The 26,500-nt window shown below is 42.4% G+C and overlaps 1 protein-coding gene and 1 long non-coding RNA gene across 11 annotated transcripts in view; one reads left to right on the top strand and one right to left on the bottom strand.

Annotated features, from left to right (window-relative positions):
- Positions 1–26,500, bottom strand: part of KIF1B (kinesin family member 1B) — a 144,807-nt gene that overhangs the window by 55,068 nt on the left and 63,239 nt on the right. For 6 of the 8 annotated variants that reach the window (XR_006206688.1, XM_042953772.1, XM_042953765.1 and 3 more), the window contains 7 exons: positions 19,573–19,652; positions 18,155–18,230; positions 15,047–15,126; positions 14,442–14,548; positions 13,587–13,670; positions 13,174–13,354; positions 12,972–13,044 (listed from right to left, as the gene is read on the bottom strand). Coding sequence is in view for 7 of the 8 variants with exons in the window: in XM_042953772.1 (XP_042809706.1) it covers positions 12,972–13,044; positions 13,174–13,354; positions 13,587–13,670; positions 14,442–14,548; positions 15,047–15,126; positions 18,155–18,230; positions 19,573–19,652 (681 nt within the window). In the remaining variant the exon portion in view is untranslated. Of the gene's footprint in view, positions 1–1,311; positions 7,692–12,971; positions 13,045–13,173; positions 13,355–13,586; positions 13,671–14,441; positions 14,549–15,046; positions 15,127–18,154; positions 18,231–19,572; positions 19,653–26,500 lie in introns of those variants that run through there. The other 2 variants (XM_042953771.1, XM_042953770.1) reach the window with 2 other exon arrangements.
- Positions 6,763–26,268, top strand: LOC122228630. 3 transcript variants are annotated; one of them, XR_006206691.1, is made up of 5 exons: positions 6,763–6,829; positions 10,369–10,462; positions 19,904–19,984; positions 25,030–25,120; positions 25,819–26,268. It is a non-coding gene; the product is annotated as an uncharacterized LOC122228630 (long non-coding RNA). The 3 variants fall into 3 exon arrangements; XR_006206690.1 differs by lacking the exon at positions 6,763–6,829 and having other exon boundaries at positions 10,218–10,462; XR_006206692.1 differs by lacking the exons at positions 6,763–6,829; positions 25,030–25,120; positions 25,819–26,268 and adding an exon at positions 20,089–20,231 and having other exon boundaries at positions 10,218–10,462.

The following is a 26,500-nucleotide window of genomic DNA, read 5'->3' as shown; positions in this document are numbered from 1 at the left end:
GAAGGATTTCAGTCTTGAAGAAGTGCAAGAGCCCAAGGGGGGAACAAACTCGCACGTTCAGGGGACAAACAGTCCAAAGTGCTTGCGGTGTGGGAATGTTACAAGACGAAGTCAGAGAGGCAGGTAAGCGGCCAGAACATGGAAAGCTTTGTGGGCTATGGTAAGAAGTTCAGATTTTATTAAAAATTTTTTTAACGTTTTATTTATTTTTGAGACAGTGAGAGACAGAGCATGAACAGGGGAGGGTCAGAGAGAGAGGGAGACACAGAATCTGAAACAGGCTCCAGGCTCTGAGCAGTCAGCACAGAGCCCGATGCGGGGCTCGAACTCACGGACCAAGAGATCATGACCTGAGCTGAAGTCGGCCGCTCAACCGACTGAGCCACCCAGGCGCCCCAAGAAGTTCAGATTTTAAAGCACAAGGGGAAGCCACCAGAGACTACTGATACGATCTGATGTTTGTTTTTACAAGATGATGCTGGTTGCTGTGTGGACGGTGGCTTAGGGAGTCCAGGACAGAAGCAAAGAGACAAGCTAGGAGGCCGCTGCAGCACTCCCAGGAAGAGAGGACGGTGCCACACTGGAGCATCTCTGAGGAGGTAGCATTTAGGGTGCAATCAAGGTCACCATTCCGGGGGTTCTGGTTAGGTCTGTTTTTGACACTACAGACTTGGCTCCTTTTGCTAATATTACCTTCCTCTTCTGATAGCAGATTATAATTAGCAAGCAGTAGCCAGAAGGGAGATATCCACGTCCCGTGTCAACCCCTAAATTTGCTCACCACCTGCGGTACCATGAGGACGCAGCCCCAGACCTCTTCCTCCAGGGATCCCACGACACCTACTCTTAGGCCTGAGTGGCTCCTATTTTCTCCCAGTCCCCCAGTATCCTCTTGGTCTCCTTTACTTTCCAACCACGATCCAAGTGAGAGCATTCATCACCTTTCAGGTTGTATACACAGGTTTATCCCATCCACAGACTGATCTGTTTGCTGATTCTACCTCCAGTAGTCTATCAGAGTCTTTCCCTCTCTCCACCGTCCCTGCCTTTGTTTGGAAAGCTTCGTTTCTCATTTTGTCCGTGCAGCAACTTCCGAACTGGAGCACTGGGCTCTGAATTTGCTTCCTTCCAACCCAAACTTGAATCATTTCTAAAAGGTGGATCTAATCACGCAGTCTCCCTGTATAAAATCATTTGGTAGCTTTCTATCACACTCAAGATGAAATGCCCACCTCTGAGCATGCCATGACCTGGCCCTTCCCCCCTCCCCAACCCCCTTCCTCTCTTACCCCTCCCTGACACACAGCTGCTCTTCTGACCGCCTCAAGCTGCTCGCAGTTCCCCTGGACCTGACAGGCTTCCTCGCTCACCCTGCCATTGTTCACTTGGGAGAAATTCCCAGTTGTGCTTTGGGACGCTGCTCTTGACTCAGGGCCGCCTCCTTCAAACACCTTTCCCCACTCTACCCTTGCGCACACGACTATCACTAAGCACATCATACTGCACTGGGATCGGGTGTGTCGCCCTAGAAATGATCAGGTCTTGGCCACCTTTCCACCAGTTTGTCCGACAGCAGAGAAATACAAAGTACTTTAAGGGGCAGAGTGTGAGGCCAGAAGCAGACCAATCCAAGTATAGTATTTTTCTCAAGTTCCAAACTTCATATTAAAAACTTACGGGGGAGAAAGAGCCTCGTGTGGGTTTTGTATTCTACTCCATAGTAATACACGATTGTGCTGTTCTTCAATATAAAAAAATAGTATCACGTCCACACGATCGTTAAGACTGACGGCCCACTCCAGAAAACTGTTCCGCTTCGTCCTGTGTCCCTTCTAGCACATCACTAAATACTCTGGGTGGAGAAGAGCAGCGATTGAGGGGAAAAAGAAAAGCCAAACAGAGCTATTGAAAGCTTTTCAGAAATTCAGTGTCTACCCATGTGAAAGGAACTATACTATTTCATTTTTAAAACGTTCAGCTTATATGACAAAAAGATTGAAACCATTGTTACGGTTAAACTCGACTTACACTACACAAGTTTTTATTTAAATAAAATATGGCATAGAATAGGGGTTAAAGATCCCATGTAAGATAGAATTCAGATAAACAGGAAAGGGCCACAGAAGCAACAGCTTTAGATGAATCAAGCTTGTACAGAAATATATTTTAAAAAGATGTGGTTTGCCACCATCTTCATATGAACTTGGAATAAATAAAAGTCAAGACCAGACTTAATTAGCACCACCCTGTTTCACTTTTCTTTCTTCCCACATCAGAGAGAAATCACACTCTTAAAAGATGGTTTCAGCTTTTATTGAACGAGGACTTTATTTTTTTAACATTACAAACTAAACTCTCCCTTTCTGAAAAGGTAGGTCTTACACTCACAGACAACCTTCAAGCATTTTATTTTAGAAACTGGGGGAGAAATCCATAGTTCATTAACAAGAAGATTCACAACTTCTTTTTACAGTAACGATGGCAGGAAACCAATACATTTCACAACCTAGAGTGGTTCAAACTAAGTATCCTAGAGCAGATTTTGAAACCTTGGAAAGATGACATAAACTGGACAAGTATGAAAACTGCTCATAACGCAGACTCTGGCTCTACCAGCACAGGACAGAAGCTGGCTCTGCGCCGCACCTAAGAAGGCATCTTCCCTACGGCACCCAAGGACGCGGCGTCTTCCCCTCCTCCCAGTCCTGTGCGCAAAGCATTAAGGCAAGCCTATTAAGGACCAGTCAGGCACGGGGTTACAGCAGCTGACCAGAGGAAATCTCTGTAACTTCCTGTAGTCTGAGAGCCTTTAAGGCAGACATCCGCGTGGCAGACTCTGCTGTGTTGTGTTTCTTTTCAGCATCGACCTGCACCTAAAGCACGAGAGGTCACTTCAAGTCACTTCGATGGAAAAAACGATCCCCAATCACTGCGTCTCCAGTGAGTGGAGAAACAATCTGAAGTGCTAGAAAGAATTAAGAGGCAAAAATAGAGGAAAAGCCCTTTGGTTTAGACTTATTAGATGAACAGAATGTCTTTAACTCTCCAGGGAATATCATTGTGGTGTGTAAAATTGTACTAATTAATTAGCACTCCTTTACATTCCCATAATTGTCAGACCATTATGTAATTTCAGTAGCACATTTCCGCCCATTTTTCTATGAAAATAGCTATGAATACTTCAGTAATACAATAATGGTTTAATGATGACCATTTCTCTTTGGTCACGTACTATTTAAGCTCAGGCAGAGATACCGTCAAATTTAAAAACAAAACAATACGGGCTATGCCAATTGCTCACAAAAGCATGACACCAATAGCTTATTTAGTTAAAAAGTCAAGGAAATAGCTTTATTCACCCAAAGTTGTTTTCTAAGACAAACATCTGCTCCGAAATGCAGGAGGGGACATGTGTGGCAATCAGTCAAACCTCGGTTCATTTCTTTCTGGTCATCTGAAATCAAGGGCTCCTTTAGGTATCTAAACATTTTAGCAATACAAGGGCATCTAGGTCAGCAGATGAAGCACAAACACAAACCTAATTCTTTGGAATACTGGTGTGGGTACAGTGCTTACCACAACCCACATTTGTAAATGAAAATGCCGTATTACTTCTCATTCTATAGTGTCACCTGATCACCAGTAGAAAGGCACTCCCGTTACTTAGTGGGAAAGGGAGGCAACTGCTCATAACGAGATTAAAAGGCCACCATAAAAGTGAAAAAATATATGGGCCTATCCTATCCTATTTCAAGTTAGGGAAATGAGAGCCCACTTTTGCTACAGGGATGAAAGCTCGGTCAATTATTACTGTGATTAACACAGGTTTCCCCCGCATTTCGAAAGTCTGTGTTATGCCACTTGCTTTCATGAAGACCTATGTTAATACCTGTTTTTGCTAACTGAAAGAAATCCAAAGAGGATTTTCGCTTTTATGAAAACCCGCGTTCAGTGCGTTCGTCTTGCAGCCAGCCATCAGAGGTGGCGCCCACATCCCAAGCAGCCAGCGGCCCCGCCGAGCTCCTTCCCGGGGAAACACACACAGAAGCTTGCTGTCAAGCTGCCAGACTCTGAACTGTGTCTGTGAGCACCTGTGCTGTATCTTGATCTATCCCGTGCATCCGTTAGCAAGACGTGTCGTAAGTATCAGAAAAGCCTGAGAGAGGTTGTTTTTTTGAGCCTGGGAACCCTCAGAATTTTTCCCATATAAATCAATGGTAATGGCTTCTTCACTTTACACCGTTTCAGCTTAGGAAAAGTTTCACAGAAACACTCTACTTTCGGACAGCGGGAGAAACCTGTAGTAGAAAATGAATTTTTTGCAAGAAGGGAAAGGAATAATTAATATATCTAAGAACGTATCTAAGAATAATAAAGAAGAACAAGCAGGGCTTACACAAGATGCGCTGAAGTGACTGATCTGAAGTAGCCTACTGAGTTCATTCAAGCCACGTGGTACAGGACATTGGCATCTCAAAGGAGTCCACCCGTTACAAACATCATTCACCCGAATCTGTCTAATATGCCATCAAACCTCAGTTGAAGACTAGACCTGTTCTAGCTACGAAAGCAAAAACGTCCCCAACGTTAATCAGAAGCAACTTTCTGTGCATTAAGAAAGCATTTTCTTAGAAGCAAAAAAGTAAAATAAAATAAGATACTATGGTTAAAAATAATGTGTTCTAATAAGGCATTGTGCCCACACGCAAAGGAAAAGAAAACCACCTAATCACAATCTCAAAGGCTTCCATGAATGCTAATCGCTATGTTGGCTGCAATTCCACACCATCTGGAAGACGAGTGTTGGGCAGGTGACCCCTGTGACTTAGGAGTCATCAGCGCGAAGTCAGGCAGTTATCACAGACATCTCTGGCTCTTTGCACCGCCTTTAAAAAAGTTGCCGATAAGTTCAAGAGATGAGGAAGGATGTAGAAAACTATTCTTTTCTTCCCATTAAAATCCATCGTTTTTAGTGGATTCTCCAGTGAGGCAAACTGAGACCACAACACAGTAAAATGAGGTATTGATACAATAAATGTTCACGAGGACTTCTCTTCCCTTGCTTGAGCATCTGTGAGCATTACTACTGTTAAGCAAAGAATAGTTTATTACACATCATCTCCTTTATTCTCAATCCAACCAAAGTTAACTTATTTCACGATATCATCTACTGAAAATAAGTGGCACAGAGTCACATGTTGTGTGGCCTTCTCCCCATGTCCAACTTCTTCCCTCTCTCCACCAAATAACCTCCCTGTGAACTTATACATACTGCTCAAAGCACATACAAGTATTTTGTTGGCCTGATTTTGGTGAACAGTTCAGAGTGTGAATGTGTGTGTGTGTGTGTGTGTGTGTGTGTGTGTGTGTAAGAAATGATGTGTTAAACTTCAAAAAGCAAACTACAAACAAATCCAGAAACGGTGCCAATTTAAAGATTTCAGTATTACGATAAATTTCATACACATACTGAGATACTTCAAAAAAAAAAAAAAAAAAAGAAAAGAAAAGAAAAAACAACCAAAGCGAAACAAACCTACTGAAGCAATTCTGTGTAAAATACGGTAGAAGAAGAAGAAGATGGGGGAAGTTCTGCAGAAGGATGCAAAGCTGTGTACTATAAAACATGTCCGAAGACATTTAGTTTTGGCTTATGAAATTCCAATTGTATTTAAAGACAGGAACAGACGTGGATGGGAAACCCAAAGCTGTGTCCAGCATGCTATTAAACTAACGACTAACATTTATGGGGAAATAAAAGACATTGAATTCTGTAGATCAAGTTCCCCTTTAGAATGTCTGCATTAACCCAGAGAGGCAGGTCTTTCTGGATATCAGATCAGTTGGTAGGCATTCTAAAAACATAACAAACTTACACCAAAACCAGACCAGCCTGGGTAAGTAAGTGTATTATCTAGGCACCAAGAAAGGGGGAAAGTCTCGGAAAAATAAGGGAGGTCTCAGTGTTTTGTCTAAAATTCCAGAAACTGCCCATTTATGTGGCATCAAACGACAGGGAGGTGCCGAAACGTTTACCAGTGTTTTAAGTTTTAACAGTATTAAAATCAGTTAAGATTTGTAGGGACGCAACATTAAAACCATCATGTAAATAGCAGGAACTCAAGGCCAAGGCTAGAACCAACTCAAATCGTGAGCTAACAACATTGCCTGTTTCCTCCACCAAGATTTCAAGTTTGTCCAGTAATTTACACTGTGGTTTCTCGACCAGCTTTGAGATTGGGTGCCGAAAACTGGCGCCTCATCCTCGGAGGTGTCACAAACTGGTTACAGGGGTTGGGTTTGTCAGTCTGCTTCTGAACGGAACTGGCCGCGCTGCCCTCTAACTGACCTCCAGCGTTATAATTACAGTAAGACTGACGGTGCTGATGAATATGGCGCTTTGCCTGGAAAGTCTGCAGATCGGCAGTGGGGTGACCACTGTGGGAATTCAACGATTCCGAGGAGGCAGATGCCTGGCAGCGTGTACTTTTCGGTTGGCCGTTATTGAGAGAGTTGCTTCTCCAGCGTAACTGAGGTGGCTGTTGTTGGGCATTAATATGCTGCTTGCTGACTTGGATGTGATCTTGACTTCGCGTGCCCTGAGAGCCCCATGGTAACTGGGGATCCTTAGGAGCTGCTCTACTCCCCTTTTCTTGGCTCTCCTCTTTACTTCCTCTCCTTCCGTCTTCATCTTTTGGGATTCTCAGCTCTATGACCTCATCTTCTGTTATGATGATATGGGTCCCAGGGCTCCAAGAGTTTCTGTGCTTAGGGTTGCTCTTAAAGGGGAACCGGGGCTTCCGGTTCTCAGGAGGGATGAACCTATGAGGTACGTTCTGCCTACGGAGCTGCTTTGCTATCTCCTGCTGCTGCAGATTCTTAAAGCGGATTTGTTCTTGCCTCATCCAGCGCAGACGTCCCCGTCTGAAAGCCGGATCCCCATTCATCAGCTGGGAGACGCGCTCCTCTTTCTCAAGTTCTCCGCTGTCCCCTCTGCTTCCGTCATTCTCAGACTTGCTACTGACACCAGCGCCGACGGGCTCCTTTGCTCTGTGGTTTCCTTGGCCTTTCTGTTCCTGAGATCCAATCAGTGGCAAGACTTTCTCCATTTTGAGCATTTTGTTTCTTAAGACTTTTATTTCCTCATCTTTCATGTTGTTTTGCTTTTTCACTTCCTGCAAAATGTCTTCCAGTTTGTCAATATGAACCTTGAGGTCATCTACGTCAGTGCCACCTTTACCACTGGCCATCATGTCTTCGATCTTCTCATCCCCTACACCAACAGTGTCCCAGACGTCCCTGGCCACTGCCCTCCAGGAGTCCCGCTCGTTGGGATCCTTCTTCCCGTACATGGCGCAGAGCTCTTTCATCTTCACGATGGCCAAGGCTTCAATCTCCTGCCGACTGTGCCTAAAATCGTTGAGCGCAACCTCATAGCATATCTCTTTTACAGCCTGAATCTTAAGATCTGAGATGGTGACCCACTTGGAATCTTTACTCAGGCGCCTTCTCTGGGGGATCTGATACATTTTAATTGGCTCTCGTTTCTTCCCACTGCTAGGGAGGCCACATTTTTTAACAATGGTTTGCAGCTTGCTGGGAGGTAGCTTTTCTCTCAGAGAAGTAATCAGTTTCCAGCTCTCTTCGCAGGACCTCTTGTCAGAATCGTCCCCGCTATCAGAATCCGCGTCCTTTGGAAAAACAAAATCAAAAAATGGCCCCAAAATAACCAAAATTAAAATGTAAAAAAGGAAAATCAAACTGAAGAAAAAACAAGCCAAAAAGCCTTAACCAAATTTAAAACCAAAACCAAAAATAAATAAGTAAAACTAAAAAAACAAAAACAAAAAAACACAAAAAAACCCCTAAATGGTGTGTACGTTTATTAAGACATATGTATATAAAGATCATTAATATAAAGATTTGCTTGTTTAGTAACACTAATGCAAATTCCCACTTTCTAGCTTAAGTGATGAAATCTGCAATCCAATTTCTTAAGAGGACTGACACAGTGACCTTTCGCTCTAAGGCCATGTGAAGTTTTTATTTAACAAAATGCCGTGAAATGACATCTCCACCATCTTGAGAAAATGAAGTAAAACCTATGCCCCATACATGCTAACGCCCATGCAGCCACTTCCCCACATTTGCCTTGGTTATTGCTGTTGCTTCTTCCAGAAACTCTCTCCCCCACGAGTGAGCACAGATGCCATACAAGATGTGACGAGCAGGCGGATTAACAAAGGTTAGTAAGGCTGTAGGAGGCCACGTTTTGTTTAGCTTTACTAAAAAGAGCAGCCCTAGAAAAAAGTTAGAAGATGAGAAGGTAGAAAAAGAAGCAGTCAAACAGGGATGATGTTAAAAATGAATCCCTACTGGCAGACCACGTGAGGTTCTTATCAACCAAACTGTTTTCTAGAAGACAAGAGGGTTTTGACAGGAGTCCTTCCACAAGTGCCTCCTGGAGTCGCTATTTTCTTGTCATGCCAAACCGATGCACTACGTCTGTGCAATTGACACTCGTTACCCAGAGAACAGGAAGCAGAAGAGAAGGATCCTTATGGTGGGTCTGCTTTTTTTGTTTTCACACACTGAAACCAACAAACACTTCACCTCCAAATTGTTAAGAAATAAATTTCCAGAATATAAATTAAGCTAGGCAAATATACTTTTCATTACACGTCATTTAAAATTCCCCAAGTAATATTTTACTACAACCTAAAGATCTTTTCTCCTTAGGAAAACCCATGGCATTTCTAGCTATTTGAGGAATATCGCTTTAAATGACAACTCTTCCTATCAAGACATGAAACAGAAAGATTATATTCTGCTCATGTAAAAATGGATCCACTTTAAAATGCTGTCCCTAACTCTTTCATACTTAGCTTGCACTTTACCTCTTCAAAAACTTTAGTTGGGTAGTCGGGCTGCTGTTTGGACTTGGGCCTAAAACAACTAACTAGTCTTCAAGGGCTATCTGGATACTAACCAACCGTTCTTAACTAACAAGAGCACATCCTGATAACACGGATCCAAGTGAAAGCAATGCTGGATTTAGAATTCCCTACGCTGGATAGGATTATGGAAGGCTTTCTATTCGGGAATTCTTTCTATTCCTTGGAAAAGAAACTTTTCACTTAGAAGAGTAGTTCAGGATGGTCTAGTTAAAAAAAAAGAATCTCAGCATTCTCTTTTACTTGGCTGCAATTACCACAATTATCTCTAGCAAATAGTATCTTGCTTTCTAGGCCAAAGACTTCTATGCAGTTACTTTATATGCACAGTTATTTCTAAAAAATAAGTTTTAACGATAATGATCATAATTTGGCCCCTGAATTTGGAGCTGTTGATCTATTATTTCTGTTGGTCAATAAATGGGTGCTAAACCCATCTATAAATCCTACCTGGTTGAAAATTTAACAAGAGAAAACACAGGGGCGCCTGGGTGGCTCAGTCGGTTAAGCGTCCGACTTCGGCTCAGGTCATGATCTCACAGTTCGTGAGCCCATGTCGGGCTCTGTGTTGACAGCTCAGAGCCTAGAGCCTGCTAGAGTCTCTAGAGTCTCCCTCTCTCCCTCTCTCTCTGCACCTCCCCCCATGTGCTCTTTCTGTCTCTCAAAAATGAATAAACATTGAAAACATTAAAAAAGAAAAAAAAAGCAGAGCTAAATTTATAGACTCTATGCTATTTTTTTCATTTTTAGTGTAAACCTCAGAATGGCTAATCTTAAGTGATAAAAGAGGACATTAACAAACATTAGAGAATAAAGTATGTCTGACTCTTAAAAAGGTTTTCTTATCAATATGTATAAACTATATTTTACAGAACATCAACTCTGATTGTTCCCACATAATTGACAACTATCACTCCACCCCCACCCTGGCTTCTTCTCTTTTCCTTTTAAGATTGCTTAAGGATAAAATGAATACTACCTATCTATGAAATAACAAATATTCTAATCTGCTTTCGTATCATGCTTGAGAGACAACGATTAGGTCTGTTAACTCTAATAAAAATAAAATATATTCATGTTATAAAAAATCATAAATAAAACAAATAAACAAGAAAGTCTACATAAATCCAAAACAACTCAAATTAAACTAAGTGGCCATACTTTTCCTTCTTCTTAAAATACTGTCGTATTGACTTTGTAGGATATGTTCTTAAAGCCCCCCTATCATGTACTGATCATGACACTAAATATTCTGTATGCAAAGTTATGTGCCAAGATATAAACCCTATCTCATGTCAAAAAAGATTTAAAGATATTTAGATTGACTTATTGCAGGGTTGGAAAAACTACTCGGGTCTGGCAAATTCACGTCACTAAATGCTGCTTCTGTCTTCATTAAATCCCAAATGCAAAGGCCTCCGTAAGAGACTCTGCAAGAAGCCTATGCAAATTGAAGAGAGAAGATACCTAAAGCACATGTGTAAAAAAGCAAGCACAAAAAGGACCAGGTATGTAACAGAGCACTAACTATAAGAGAATGTTCAGCAATGTGACAATGTGACGCATTTGGGGAACTATCGTAATACAATACTTATGAGCCTGAACTCCATTTTTGAAGGCTGTCATTATTCAAAATGATTACATTACAATATTAAATACAATTTTACTGCATAAGAATTCCTTTATATCCTCTCAATGTTTATTCATAGGGTGCATTCAAAATATATCTGTTTGTTGACCAATATGGGGTCATAAAAATACACTTTCCATTCAGTATTGTTACTGCTAGATATTCTTTAGGCTAAGGCATTAGAAATCAGTTCCTCTTGAGGACAAGAAACATGAGCGGAACAGACAGCTGGACTGAAGGGAGGAAAGCAGCCTCCCTGCTCCGAGTAGCTGCTCCCGAGATCCTAACCTGCTCTGCGAGCGATACACAGAACAGATGACAACCAGGACCTGACTACTTGCAGACTAAGTATGTCCCCTGGAAACGAAATAGGTCTTAGACACATTTACTTTCTCTTTACTTAATGGTCAGCATCTTTATTTCAGAGCAAAGAAGGACTATCAGCTCTTGGTTATGGAGAACGCCAGCCATCATCATCTCTCTCACCTGCTTTACTCAAAGGCTGGTCTCCGGCCCAGCAGCACTGGCATCACCTGGGAGCTTGTTAGAAATGAAGAACCTCAGGCCCCACCCCAGACCTGTTGAATCAGCATCTGCATTTCAACAAGACTCCCAGCTGGGGAAGAGGCACTGCTCTTTCTAAACAGAACAGAACACGGAAGCAATTCAGAAGACCCAAGGTGAAGCGTCAGACCCGTGACTTAACAGGGGTTTAAGAATGGGCAAGACAGACTTTTTTTAGCCTTGGTTTACTCAACTATAAATGGGAAGTAATATTACTCACTTTATTTACACACACGCCTACCAGGGAGGGCTATTCCAGAAATCAAAAAAAACCAAAAACTGATGGATGTTAAAACTCTCTGTAAATTACAAAGCACTATAGAAATACAAGGCACTACTGTTAATAACACACACAGCTTAATGATACCTGTCCTCATGTGATCTGTAACAGACCATCAGAGGCATGTTACTAAATCATACATTATGAAGATAAAAGGCTCCTCATGTGTCACAAACCTTTCAAACCCCTAATCATACGGTAGCCAAATTCCTTCTGTTTTCATTAAAAACTAAATGTTGACTAGGCTTCGTAAAGGGACTCAAACACTGCTATTATCTTGCCCCAAACATGTGATTTGTTCCTACAATCCATTCTTTCTTGGACTTCACTATAGTTTCCAAGATAACAAACTAACTGATTTAACCCACTGCCAGGCCTAAGGAATGAGTCGCCCTGGGAAAGGCCGCTTTAGCTCGAGCCCTTGGCTTTTCTGGCCCAGTTAGCAACAACGACCAGCCTCTCTTCTCCAAAGCAGAGCATCACCATAAGGCTGCAGTTTACACACAGCATTTTAGATGCTGTGTTTTACGCTAAGGGAAGCAACCAGTATCTCAGCTTTCTCCCTAATCTCCCCTTCTTTTAAAAGAAGTCCATGAATCGTAAAAATTCTACACTGTATCCACTGTACCCAAAGGTTTATTATACCTTTTCCTTACATATCAAATGACCGCCAAGAAGCTTCTTATGACCAGGGCTTTGTTAACCAAAGCTGGATGACCTTAAAAACAAAAATCTAACTACTAGATCAACTTATTTATCCATGCGATTCAGTTTCTAGCAAACTTGGAGAATCAATTCACATCATAAAATGCTAAAGCCATTATTAGCAGTATAAGCTGCAACCTTAAACCAACTTTTCGACTGCTCACCCGAACCCTTTCTCAACCTGGAGGAACCAGGCTTCCTTCTACTATTGGAGTTGGTTGTGAGCCCCTGCTTCCACTGTCATCCCACATGCCACGGAGACCCTTATTGAGAATTCAGACTCCATGCAGGGGAACAGAAAAGGATTAACACATGCAACTGTGCAGCAACACTTTTAGACACAGTTTAACTAAAAAAAGAAAAAGAAAAAAAGAAAAAAAAAAAAAAAGTCTGCCCAGCATAAGAACAATCCCCAAGTCAGCCCAAGAGCAGAGAATTAGTACTATCAGGTGATCAGAAACAAAACCAAGGCAAACACCCACCATATTCAATATAATTATTATTAAAAGATCCACCACTGATGCATACTCAAAAACCACTATCAGGAGGCAAAGGCTACCAGAAAAGCTCCCATAGTTCTTCAAAAAGCACTTGGTTTTGATAGAACTAACGATTTGACTTTAAGACATAAAAGGCACAACATCGTACCTTTATAGACACTTTCTCAGGCTAAGGCTACGAGGAGATGTAAGTTCATTCTCCATTAAGGAAATGAGAGAATAGCAGATGGTGTCAGTGAGAGCCGGACAAGCCATTTGGGCGAGTGCTCATCTGTGGAATGGGAGGGACCAGAGCAAGCCGCCCACTTCCTAACAGAGGATCGAGGATGGCCTCCTACCAGTCTCTGCTGCTCCAAAAGAAGATCTGCTTCTTCTTTCTCCTTTTTGTACAGGATCTCCATCTCCTGTAGCCTACAAGGAAAAGAAAAACGAGAGAGGAAAAAATAAATTGTGAAATCACCGGACTGTTTCATGCGTGCTACGTACTGTAGGTTTAAAAGAAGTGATGGTCACGTGGGCCACGTCATATTTGTGCATCACCTTTTCTCCATCTCCTGCTTCATATCAATCCCTTGTTTTTCCAGAAGTTCTCTCTGGGCAAACGTCCAGTCCACAGGCTCAGAGGGGGTCTCCGCAGAAGGAGTCTTCTCTCGCTCTGCCCGTGCTTGCTCCGGGTGGTTGAAACGAAACACATGATTTTTACCCATGATGATACGGTTTCCTAGAACAAAACAGAAACAGAGTTAAGAAGCCATTTTTTAAAAGGGTACTTACCTAGGTTAGTAACCTCACTCTCCCTCCCTTTCCCTAGTGCAAAAAGTCAGCTTTTGGAGTTTTACGAGAACAGAAATCCTAATGCTATCACTTCTTCAAACAAAGAGTCACACATTAAAGAGTTGCTCACACAAGCCACATGTTGTTTGCTGAAGACTTCAAACCTTTCCTGGTCTCACCTGAGCGCAGCTGAACGGGCTGGGCCACCCTCTTGCCATTTACATAGGTCTCTGAGCGTTCACAGGGCTCTAGGGTCACGATAACTAAGAAGAACACAAACTAGTATTAGCATCACAAACCACCGGAGTAAGACAATGGAAAGCAGACGACTTCCAGGGTAACCAGAATCGATTCCTGCAGCCAACCAAGTGGCTGAGAATCTACACAGGAGCTCTCGCTGGGGGACCCAAACCAGGGATATGGCTAAGAGAAACATTTAAATGAATTTCACAAGCCTCAGAAGAAGACAGGAAATGTTCGTTTTGGTCATACCTGAGAGTTCAGTCCATAAAACTGAAAACTATCAGAAATCTTAAGATACAGGTACTATCCAGAAACTTAAGATCAAAAGCTAATATTCTGATTAAAGGAATGAATCACATAGCACAAAAATACCATTAGAGTATTGTTTTGTTAATAACCTGGGCAAAAATCAAGACTGACTTTTTCTTCCCTTTTAGATAAAGTAAGTTCCACTGGGTTAAAATCAGAGGTCCTTCAAATCTCCCACTACCCAGGATATTTGTTCCTTTCTTACTTGTCTATTAACTAATTAACATTCAAGACCAAGCCTAATTGCCTCTGTCCTGCTCGGTTCTTGGCAGTCCCAAAAGGGCTCCTTTTGTCCAGCCTATTTTCATGTAAAACAGCTATGTCCGTCCCAGCATTTGTAAGCAGCACAGGTTTCTCCATTTTCCAAATATTAGATCGTACGAGAAAATATCACTGAAAGAGACAGGGAATGCCAAGCCTTGGGGATTTCTAATAACCCAGAATGAAAAGACTGCTGGAAAAGCTAAGCCAGGAACTCTCACCGTCCCCACTGTTGTTTCTCTCGCTCCGGAAGATACAATGTTCTTCTTTAATGTGAGCCCCACTCAGCACGATGTCCTGGCGCCGCTCAGCATCTGCTTGGCCAACCCTGAACACAAGGGAAAGTGTTTCCCAGGGAAATTCAGACACAAAAAGCACTGGAAACAATGAACCTCTTTCTCCCAGAGAATAGTCTTTGGTATGTACAAAAAAGGTATCGCTTCTTTTTATCGGAGTCTTTCAACTGCAAATTTTATTTTCACATATGATCAAGCTCCCTACGTGAGAATAAGAAACCAAGGAGCAAGGATACATCAACGTAACTCACTCAGCTTTATAAAAAGACACGAGTGAACTAACCTCCCTAATGAATTCATACAAGAAGTTAGAAGAAAATTTTACTTAGGGTGTTTAGGGAAAACTACATGTTAACTGGTTCAGATGACTAAAGCACGCATATAATTTGGGAAGACAAGATAGTTTGTAACTATTTCAGACAGGAAAAAGCAAATCATTACAACAAATTTTTCAAAAAACAACTTCCTTTTAGTTATGCAATCATTGAAAAGAACAGAAAACATTAAGTAACTGTAAGAAACAAATATACCTGGTAATTCCATCTTTGATGTAATAAAGCAGGCACTCGGACATGAGTGGGTCTTCATTGAGGTTAACAAGATGTGGGGTCTGAAAGAGGGTACAGATAATCAATCTGGAGCGAGTACCACCATGGGCTGTGACAAGAACAATGAGCCACAGGAAGCTGATGGCTTCCTGGATTATCTACAGTCCCTAGGTGAGGGACACCTTTTATTCCTAGTTGCGATTCCATTATAAACACAAAACATTCTCTTTAAGCCTTCTCAAATTACACCAATACACTCTCTTCAAAAATCATGAGTTCTGGGATAAAGAACAAGATCCAATTCTTGAGAAGGCCAAAGCATAAAGAATACAAAAGAAAAAGAAAGACAGGTTGATTCTCTGGATGGGCTAACCACAACTTTTGTAACTATCTGGATGAAATTCTTGAAGGGGACAAAACAGGCCACTTTGACATATTGATTATTTTGAGCTGAAGGCACTTCAAAAACAGCAACCGCAGGGAGAGGCTTCCTTTGAACGAACCCCATCCCCCCCGGCCTCCACCCCAAGACAGGTCCTCCTAAAGGACCTCAGCTGTTGTGTCCCCTCCGGGAGTCCATCAACCAGGGAGGATAGACTCTTGTCCCAAGAGAGGAGACCAGAAATCGACACCAGACAGACTTTGTCACAAACGATCACACTTCCCATCTATTCTCCCAAGGGCCCCTTCATCTTTCCTGAAAAATCATTCATTCCCTCTTGAGAGGCCTATGTCCCTGCTCCCCTTTCCCTACTAACATGGCATTTAAGTCTGAACTCTAAGCCCTCTTGGGGAGTCACTCACTTTCCCCCTGGGCAGCTCCCACACACATATGAAGCAGACATGTTAATAAACTTATTTTTGTTTTTTTCTTATTAATCTCTTATTACAGGGCTCTCAGCTAAGAATTCAGAAGGGTGGAGGGAAAACAATTTTCCCTTTCTACAATCTCAAGAAATACTTAATTTTTTCATTTACTTTATAAACATGTCCCCACACCCCCTGTCACGTCCCTCTATAATTTTTATCACTTCTTCCATGGTCCCCATTACTCTGTTTAGTTCATTAGTCTCTACTTTAAAGAAAAAATTAAAATTGTCAGCATTCAACAATATACACATCTTGTAAAAGTCCTCTTCATCTAACTCTAATATTTCTAAAATCTTTGAAAAACCAACCTTCTTTGGTGAAAATACCCCACTGGAATCCAAAAATAAGTCACATGGTCTTGGGGTCAAAATCTACTCAAGACAGTGCCAGCAAACGTGGAAAAATGAAAGAAGAGTCAGATGAGTGAGTTAAGAACAGGAAATGAGAAAGATGATTAAAAAGAAATTAGGAAAAGCTCTACATTAGCATCTGCCTCCGGAGTTAAGAGCTCTGCTGGTTTGAGAAAGTCAAAGTCCTCTGTGGGTACTGTTCTTTAACGTCTATCGTGACACTGGCCTCAGAAAAAGGGCATCCTAGAAATAGGCTTCATTTTCCCTTGCCTTAAAAGTATTCTCCCACCCCATCCCCCATTTGACTGAGGACTGACTGACAAAATCGTATATGTTTAGGTCGGACAACGTGTTTTTTTAAAGGTGTCCAACGTGTCAATTTAATACACATACACATTGTGCAATGATTACCACAATCAAGTTAACATATCAGAAACCGGTTCTAAAACCGAATCTGGATGTGGCCAGTGGTGTATCCCTTCCTTTCCTGAGGAAGTCTAGAAAGTTAAAACAAGATGCATAAAATTAAAGCAAGAAAAACCTTTGGAAACAGAGATCTCAGTTGGAATTCTGGGCTGTTTATATCACAACACTAATTCAAGTTATTTATAACTTGTGTTAAACGCCATATTTTTACAAGTTGTTACCAAATTTTTCCATATAGCTCTTTACACTGAAAGATGTTGTAACATCTTTCAAGATACACAAAGGCACAAATTCTATCAAACGTAGAACTGATAACACCTCTACAGTCATAAGTCATATCTTGATAAACAATGTCTTACCGAAGCAAACACTACTAAACTGTGAAAACCAGGGATCTCTGGCAATACAGACAGACAAAATACTGTTATTATTGTTCCAGTTCTAAAAAATTATGTGACCTTGACAGAAAAACCAAACCAAAAGAATCCCAGCAAAAACAAGGAATATTTCATATCAAATTAAAAACAAAAATGGAAAAGTCCCCACTCACTCTAATGCCAACCTAAAGAGATCACCATCGGAGCCTTGCAGAACATGTTTGAATCTCTCATAGCCAATTTGGGGTTATTTGAAATGAAGGCCCACTTATTACTGGCATGAATATATTTACTTTATAAATCAATTTATGTTTAATTACTACAGTCAAATGAGAAGCACACAAAAATAATCATTTGATAACAGTTTCCCAGGACCTAACAATAACTAGGAAGCAACTCAGTAAAAGAACAAAACAACAACAAAACCCAAAACAAAACCTACCTCACGCTATTCTAATTAGCTACAAGGTATCTACTACCTAACAACTATGATAACATACGTAGGATGATAACTACTGGAGTTTTATTTATTTATTTTTTTTAACTAAGAAAGAAGCAGAGGAGGCTACAGGGGTGAGGACAGGAATTGCTTTACTCGGTACAATGACCGTCTGTAACACAAACTAAAGAAGCAAACTTGAGTGGTATTTTTCTAAACAAACCTGAATGGCTGAAATTGCTTCCATAGAGTTATAAATCAGGGCTGCGGGCATCTGTGGGAAAATCTACATAGAAAGAGTAGCCAAACTGAAGCAAGGTATGCTAGATGAGAGGCTGGGAATTGAAAAGAAAGCAACAACGCACATGAGTAAACGTATGGAATCGTGACCGAAAGTTAGATTTACGGCCTTGCGTTTTGTTTTTTAAACAGCAAACATGACAGGCATTTTAGAAACAGGCTGCCTTTGTACTGTAAGATGAAATTAGAAATTCTGAAATTAAGCCGAATCCCAAGCCGAAACGAAGGGAGGAGGGGCCGGCCCTAAAAGGCCGGAAGTGCCTCAGTGACCCAGACAAACAGGAAGTTTGTCTTTTGTTGGGTGGAGTTTCACAACACTGTGTCCTACCTTCTTCGGTGAGAAAACTCCCAGGGTTCCTCCGTCTTCTCGAATGGCAACTCCCATCTCGGCCAACAAGGCCTCTCTAGAAGAACAACAAGCACACCAGAATACCAACACCAAACGTCAATTAAATCAGTCTCAAATGAACTAGAAAATGAGGCATGCAAAGCAAAAACTACTGTCCGTGTTAGTAACACAAATGTGAAAAACCTGTCTATCCTGTCATTAATGAGAAATTATTTTTAAGAAAAACAGCACATTCAAAATAAATTCTGTTCCCATGTTAGGTAAAGTTATATTCACCCAAGTAAGGACTTTGTCTCATCTGACTTTAGAGGCAGACAGTAATTCATAAATAATATGTCTACTAATATTTAAAAAAGGAAGAAAGGGATAGTCCTTAAGGCCAGACATCTAACTCAAAGAACCGTTTCTTCAAAATCTAAGAAAGCAAGACACCTGGGTGGCTCAGTCGGTTAAGCATCCGACTTCGGCTGACCTCGTAGTTCGTGGGTTCGAGCCCCGCGTCTGGCTCTGTGCTGCCAGCTCGGAGCCTGGAGCCTGCTTCAGATTCTGGGCATCCCTCTCTCTTTGCTCCTCCCCCACTCTCTCCCTCTCAAAAATTAATAAGAAACATTAAAAAAACAAAAACAAAAAACCCTGACAGAGCCCTTTTAACAAAAAATCTAAGAAAGCGATCAGAAAGGAACTTTGATATGTTAAGATTGTCTATAAGTGTGATTTTCTCAAATGTTATGCTCCTATGCCCACCACCATATGGACTCAACAATTCTAGCTTAGAATCCTTGTAAGAAGAAACTTCTAAGTGTTTGATACACCCACTGCATCCATACAACAGCACTCACTTCTTCCTCATCTTCCGTGGAGGAGGAAGACAGGTGTGAACTTTTTTAAATGTATATTCATCCCAAAAGGAAAAGTATTATTTCAGGTTACATTCACCTTCAGGGTAGAGAACTGATAGGTTAAGGTAGAAAAGGGATTTTAAAAGTCTGCAAATCAAACTACTTCACCGCTTAACCTAAGAGGTTCTAGAAAACATAACTCAAAGACAATCATCCGAAGGGCTTTATTATTTGGGCCTTTATCCAAGGCAGTTGTTTTGCAAAGTAAAAACTCTATCCCTCAATATCTTCCATTTTATATGGGCCCTGAGCACCACTCGGTCCGGTAAGGAACACAGGACTCCCGCAGAGAACGGGGGACTATGTAAGCCTCACTGGCGGAAGGCCCAGAGCAGGCTGGGCTCTGTTCTGTTCTGTGGTCGGTGAAGTGGACGCCGGGGGCGGGGGGGAGGGGTGGGGGCTTCGCTTTTACTTCCAGCTCATCTTCTCCTTCTATAAAAGGAATCCCAGCTCCCCTGAGAATGTGCAGACACTCCCCGAGCTTAATAATATCCTGACCTCTCCATTCTGATGGCCTCTGTTTTACGCAGCTTCTCTTCCCAGGTTTCATTCAGCTCAGCAATGATCTTCTCCGATTCCTAAGGGAGGAAGTCCACAGTTCAAGTGAAGACACTTATGATGTGACAGGCTAGGTCTGGGAAGGACAGCAAGATGCCCTTTGTGGGTATGAGGCAGAATCTAATACAGTGAGATTTTTTTCCTTTCTTAATATTACATACAATAAAAATCATGAAGACTAGATCTGGCATTAAATCAGCCCTAGGTATATAATCCTCCTAAGTCCTAATAAAAATGCCCTAATAGTGAGTGTGTATGTGTGTGTTTACAGAAGGAAGAGTAACATGAACATCCAAAAATGCAAGACATTATTCCCAACAGCCACTTCTACAAAAGAATAAAGCCACCAAAGGTATTCATTGCTTTTGTTCCATACTGTAATTTCACCATAACACTGATGGGGCTCAGAACACATTTGCCCACAATATGGCATCTTGGCATATTGACTATTTTCAGCTGAAGCAATCGGAGAAATGGTATCTGCAGGAAGGACTCTGATCTCCTCAAGCAAGCTTTAAGATCCCCACCCCCAACTGGAGAAAAGGCACATCCTCACCCCCAAAGATGGAGGAACACCAGGAGGAATCTGAACAAACAGGCCTTAATAGGTACCCACCCCTCCCCCAACCCCATCCTATCACAATTTCCCATGACTCTTCCCTCGTCATCAAACCTAGCACAAAAATGCTCAGGTTTAACACCTCTTTGGGTCTTTTATTTTCTTATGAAGGCTCCCATGTCACATAAAACTTACATGAAATCAATTTGTGTGCTTTTCTCTTGTTAATCTTTTGTTGTAGAAGCCCCAGCCAAGAACCCGAAGGGTAAATGAATGATATTTTAACTCCCCTGTAACACAATACCCTCCCGAACACAACCCAATACCTGCCATACAAAGGTTTAGTATTCATCTCATCTGAAGGTATGTAGCCACTGAAGTGACAGTTTCCTCGTCTCCCACTCAGTGTTTATCAATGCCAGAAATATAAGATTTCTTGATCTCAAGGAATTTACCATATACTAGGGAGAGAGAAATAACCGGTGATTCGTTCACTCAGTAATTCTACATCACCTCCTTACATGCCAAGCCCTGTTTCAGGCAACCAGAGATGTGGCAAGGAACAAAATCTCTGTCTTCGTAAGACTTCCATTCTGGTAAAGAGCCTGAAGTAATCGATTTTAATCAATAATTCAAATATACGGTATGTCAGAGAGCAGTAAGTACCTTGGAAAAAAAGCAAGAAAGGGAAAGGGGTAAGTGCGGGAGCAGTTTGGGGTGGGGCTGTCAGGACAGGGCTCACTGCCGAGGTTCTGCGTGAGCAGAGACAAGGAGCAGGGGCCACCACACAAACACGTGAGGGAAGAGGGAAGAAACGGCTGGCATTTTCCAGGAACAACAGTGTGGCCAGGGCAGCGTGCTTGCGGACTGTGCACGGGTAGGGCAGGAGAAGACCACAGAGCGGCTGGCCAAGTGCTAGAAGCGAAGCATTCATAGGTGGCGGGAGAATGGGTGAGCATGAGAAGGATGCTCACACTGATGAATGAAGGACAAGTGGGAACCGACTCGGTGGAAAATGGAGGGAGGAGGAGGAAAACCTGAAAGGGAGACGAGCACGTGCAGAAAGCAGGAGAAATCTAGTCACGGAGACGAAATCCGCAAGTCAAAGGGTGAGGACGAGGAGACTAGCGATGATGGGATGACAGCTCTGGGGACAGCAGTGGTTACGACTAGGGCCGAAAACCCTGCACAGTTTGCAAAATATTTCACTGTCTGATTCACTTAACAGGCTATTGTAAGAAGCCGCTGGGATCTGAAAACATAATTCTCTACACAGAAAGAAACAGTGAACATGTAATACGATCAACCCTAAGACACCTGCGATTTCGTTTTCCGGAATGACACACGAGAGCACGAAAAAAAAGCCACGAGTGAAAACTCCAGGCGGTGGGAGGGGGGGGGCAAAAGCAGAGGAGTACAAGCGTCAGGAGAAACAAACGGGACAGCATGACAACGATGATGACGGTGAAGGACGGCAACAGCTAGTGAAGAGGGACAAAGAGCAAAACCGGTAACCGAGTTAGAAAAGTCAGAAACCACATGGGCACCAGTACGGTCCACACAAAGGGGGCCACTGAAAAGGTACTGGTTTGGGAAGGGTCACTCACAACCTGGGGGATGTGAGAGCAAGTCTGCAGTGGGAGCGGGGAGGGTGGAGCCAAAGAGACAACACCACTCAAGGTGGTCACATTAGCCCTGTGAACAGACCCCACGGCTACCTGAACGGCATCGCTGCACACGCCTCCCAGGACTGACTTCGCCTGCAGTGCACCTGCCACTCCCAAGTTCAGGGAGGAGCCCATATGCCGTGCCAGAGGGCCAGCAACCAAAACACCCTTACAATTTTGGCAAGGAGTGAGATGGCCAGGACAGGAAGCGCACCAGGAACCAAGTGGACGGCAAGCACCACAGAAGTTCTTCAAACAACAGTTCTAGCAGAGTAGCATTAAGTGCTTTTGCAAATACTGTGAAAGGGCAAATACAAGACAAGCGGGCACCATATCCTCTGTGACAGTAAGGCTGATTAAAGACGGCTGGGGAGAAACCTTGACAGTCTCGAAATGGTAACTCTGAAAACAAAGGATAAGCACAAGAGGTTGCCCAAACCGGAGCATCTAGACTGGTGCTCATTATGCAGAGTGTGGCCCACAAGCCACTGATGTTGGATACGGAATACAAACTGACCCAGGAGCTACTTAAATTTTTTTTTTTCCCGGGTTGGTTATTTTCAGGAGCAGACTGTGTCTGATAAGAGGTTTATCTGGCTATATGAAAGCTATTCCATTTGGGGGCAACTGTAGACTCAGCCCATCTAGCAAAATCGCTGTGGAGGGACCCTCTTGTCTTTCGCTGCCAATTCTAATACGAACTCTCTAATTCTACTTTCCACCTGGAGGGTAAATCGGGACACAATCTCTTTATAAAGAGAAGATTTAATGAGTTAGCTGAGGACGATGCTAATTTTATTTTTCATTACAGCTTCAAGTTGCAATTTTTATGTTGTCTCAGAAGCTATTTGTTAAAAATCTGAAGAAAGCTCAGAGAAAATGATATTGAGCAAAACTTCAGTGCTAGAAAAAGCCATTTATTCCAGAACCATTCTAGAAAGAAAGAGACTGGGGGCCAGAGAACCTACGGACTAACCTGAGGCCACACTACTTCCTGAGCCACTAAACCCTAGGGCTGAGTTTCCTGACTCTTGACATTCTTCCTTCAATTAAGGCAGAATCAATGGGATTTCAAGAAAATATTCGACTAAACAGCCCGCCATCAATTAAGAAAGAGTGAAGGACATTCTCTCTTGAAGCCTGAATAGCAAACTGAGCATAAATAAAACTGAGCTGACAACAGGAGACAACTGCGGTCTCTGAGTTGTCAACCTGCTCTGCAGGCAGGACTGGCACACCGGTGCCCACTGCTGCCCATAACCCTAGGAGCCCAACTCCAGATTACGCTGAAACTGGGATTCATGCTTCAGAAATAAGGAGTCGAGACAATCTTTAAGGGTCCTTCCTTCGTGCACGTAGTACCCAAACACAAAAAATTCCAAAGAGCGATGACATCAGCAACCTTTTTTTTTTAAGCTCCAAGGAACATTGGGCTCAGGCGCCATTCAACTTTGGCCTCACATTCTGTAGGTCTAACTATCTGTATAACGCTGGTTAGTAATTGTGTTCACACAGCTAAACACGATTTAATTTCTTTGTCATGATTCGGTTAAAGTGGCAGAAAAATCCACAGAACAAGTCAGAAATATTTCCATGAAAAAAAAACGACAGTTAAATTGTGATATTTAAAAGGTTAAATGCTTACTACATGGAACATTCCTTGAAGCCATCGGATAGCCAAGGTTTTACTGTACTGAACACAGCATATGCTCCATAAAGTAAGTTCCAAGTGTGGGGCCCTCGGGCCGCCTACCCCAGCATCTGCCCTTGCATGCTTCTGTAATGGATATTTGTGGATATTTATAATCCAAGCCTCTGCAATGGCACTCCTAGTACTGACTTTGACGCCAGACTAATAAACACCAGAGCCACCACATGGTAGCTATGGTTACATATTTAAAACCTTACTGAATAAGAATCCAAATCAGGGGTATGTTCATTCCAACTCAGTTTGAGTTGTGATTAAAAACTGAGAGCAATTACATTTCACTCTCTTTTGCCAGAGACGTTTATGGAGGGATCAAGATCTTTATTGATGGGGTTAACACGGGTCTCTTCCATACGGAAAGAAGCTATTCAAAAAAAAGAAACAGTAGCAACACATTGTGCACAAGTCTTCTACCAACTGATCACATTTTTCAAGTCAAAAATACAGAGAAGCAAAGGAAAAGAAAGTGTCAGGAAAATGAATCAACCCCCTCTCCTTTATTACTGTTTTCCATTACAGTATTTTTGTTCTGCAGTATCATGTCTAAGGAACACAGTTCCTAAACATTCAATAACGAAATGGTCCCAAAATGAGAACTTCTCAAGCATCTCTATTGTATAACCACTGCTTTGCACTGTGCACGCAAGATGTTCTCCGCCTGAGTCATTAAAATGCAGGTCTGCTGGGACGGAATTCTCACCATTCACAAAACAGGAGCAGAGCTAAGGCGCTGAGGCCCCAATAGACTGCAGGGCTGCATTAAACACTCAAGATCCAACACAAAACCATTAAGAAGCAATTTTCTAAAGCTAGGGAAAATGGAAGATCACACCTATTTTGGCTTAAAGGAAAATTAAAACGGAAAAATTTCTTTTCTGATGAAAGTAATAACAGTTTTGCTTTGGTTTTGGTGGGAAGTAGAAAGATTGGGGGGAGGGTTCCCTGAATAATGGCAGTGTTATTCCCAAGAAACTATTTGGAAGACATGGAGTGACCTAATTCCTAAAGAGTCTGGTTAATGCCTTGACTCCTAACATCCAATGATATTTTTCAGTTGGTCCCACCTGGCAGTTAGGACAATTTTTTTCTTTTACGCCAAGATGCAAGTTAACAGAAAGTATAATCTCATTTGTACACCAAGGCTTTAACAGGCATACAGTGAGATTCAAAATCCCCAAAGACAAAGAACATTTCATATTAAATAGTAAGTGGGAGATCTCACCTCCCTCCCATGGAACCCCTGCACCACCACCCCCCCCCCCACTGGCCTGAATAGAAAGAACCCTGCACAGCAACTCTGTCACTGATGTCTATTCATGAAAAAAACACACACAGGAAGCGTTCTTGCACAGACTCCGCTGATGTCTCTATTAAAATTTCAAAGGCAATTTTAAAATAGCAGAAATTACCCTTCAAGTTACAGCAATTGATGAAAAGATTTCTCACCCTTTTCCCTTTGCTAGGTATTTCAGGACTTCATCCACTTTCTGCTAACATGCTCTGAAGAAAGAGACAAGATCAACACTCTGGTTTCCGAAGCACCTAAGCTTGGAAGTGAGTAAAACACCAAGGGAAAAGGCAGACTAAGAAACAGTAGCCTATTCTTCATATAAAATCTTTTTCTGGGGGCGCCTAGGTGGCTCAGTCAATTAAGCATCTGACTCTTGATTTTGGCTCAAGTCATGATTTCCTCGTTTGTGAGATCAAGCCCTATGTTGGGCTCTGCGCTGAGGGCATGAAGCCTACTTGGGATTCTCTCTTTCCCCGCTCTCTCTCTCTCTCTCTCTCTCAATAAACAAATAAACATTAAAAAAAATAATAAGATATTTTTCGGCCTCACCTGAAAAGGAAAATGAAAACATCTGCCATCTTCAACTTATCAAGCTTCCTCCCCTTTTAGTGGTGAAAAGGCTCAGCAAACCTTTCCCATCATTAATTTATCAAAGTGTGTCACTGTCCGCAACAGTCCTTGAACAAGCAGCAGTTGTGGAGAATACCGAGTGCAAAGAGCCTGTTGGCTGCAAACCTAACTGCAACTTCCCAGCTCCCTGAAAAACTTTCTCTGCCCTCCTTGTTCCTCCCCCAACACCTCCATCCCCGCCCCCCCCCCCCCCCCCCATACTTGGGAATACAAAGTCCCAAAGGCGTGGTGGATCAAACGATCACCCTGGAGGTAATGGGCAGGGAAAGAAAAAGCATTTGTGATGCTGTCACAGTGACCTGATAGATGGCACGGTCTGTTCTCACTGCAGTCACTGAGGGGCAGGAAGGACCCGGGAGCCAGGAGTCAGCAGGCACCACTACTGCTCACTTTTACACTCATGGAGAAAGACAAGAAAGTACCCAACAGAGCCAACCACAGCCTGGGGAAGCAAAGCTGGGCGCCACTGCAGGTGGACCTGTGAGCACACAATACAGGTGCACAGCATGGCGCTGAGGCCCATGACCCCACGAGCACCGGCCCAGGAGGCGGGCAGCCCTTCCACAGCCGTGTGAATAGGGCCCAAGACTTCCTATGAACTTCCAGAAGTTATCATTTCACATGTTCTGAATAAACCTGGTACAGCTACTCACGTGTCCAAACTTTTGACTGCGTACTTTACTAACATACACACGGCTCTATACAGAATTCAATCTTCAAATGAAACCAAGTGCTTCTGACAAATTAGTTTCCCACTAAATTTCTAACTAAACAATTTCCCTATGGCTTATAAACTACCTCAGAATTAAAGGACATATCTACTTATCAGTTACTTGCATGGCCAACCTCTGATCTCCCCATGCATCTCTCTAATCTCTGTCTGGCCATGTCAGACTCAAGCATTCTGGTGAAAAGCAACTGATGATATCATGAAGCAGCAAATTCCATTTTCAGGACACCTCTAGGGGTTAGAAAGTTCTTCCATATCCTCAACAAAAATCTCAGTGGTTTTT

Source organism: Panthera leo, chromosome C1, assembly GCF_018350215.1.
Source record: "Panthera leo isolate Ple1 chromosome C1, P.leo_Ple1_pat1.1, whole genome shotgun sequence".
In the NCBI taxonomy this organism is placed as follows: Eukaryota; Metazoa; Chordata; class Mammalia; order Carnivora; family Felidae; genus Panthera; species Panthera leo.
The sequence above is the reverse complement of the archived record's forward strand: the minus strand, read 5'-3'. Positions and strand labels throughout refer to the sequence as shown.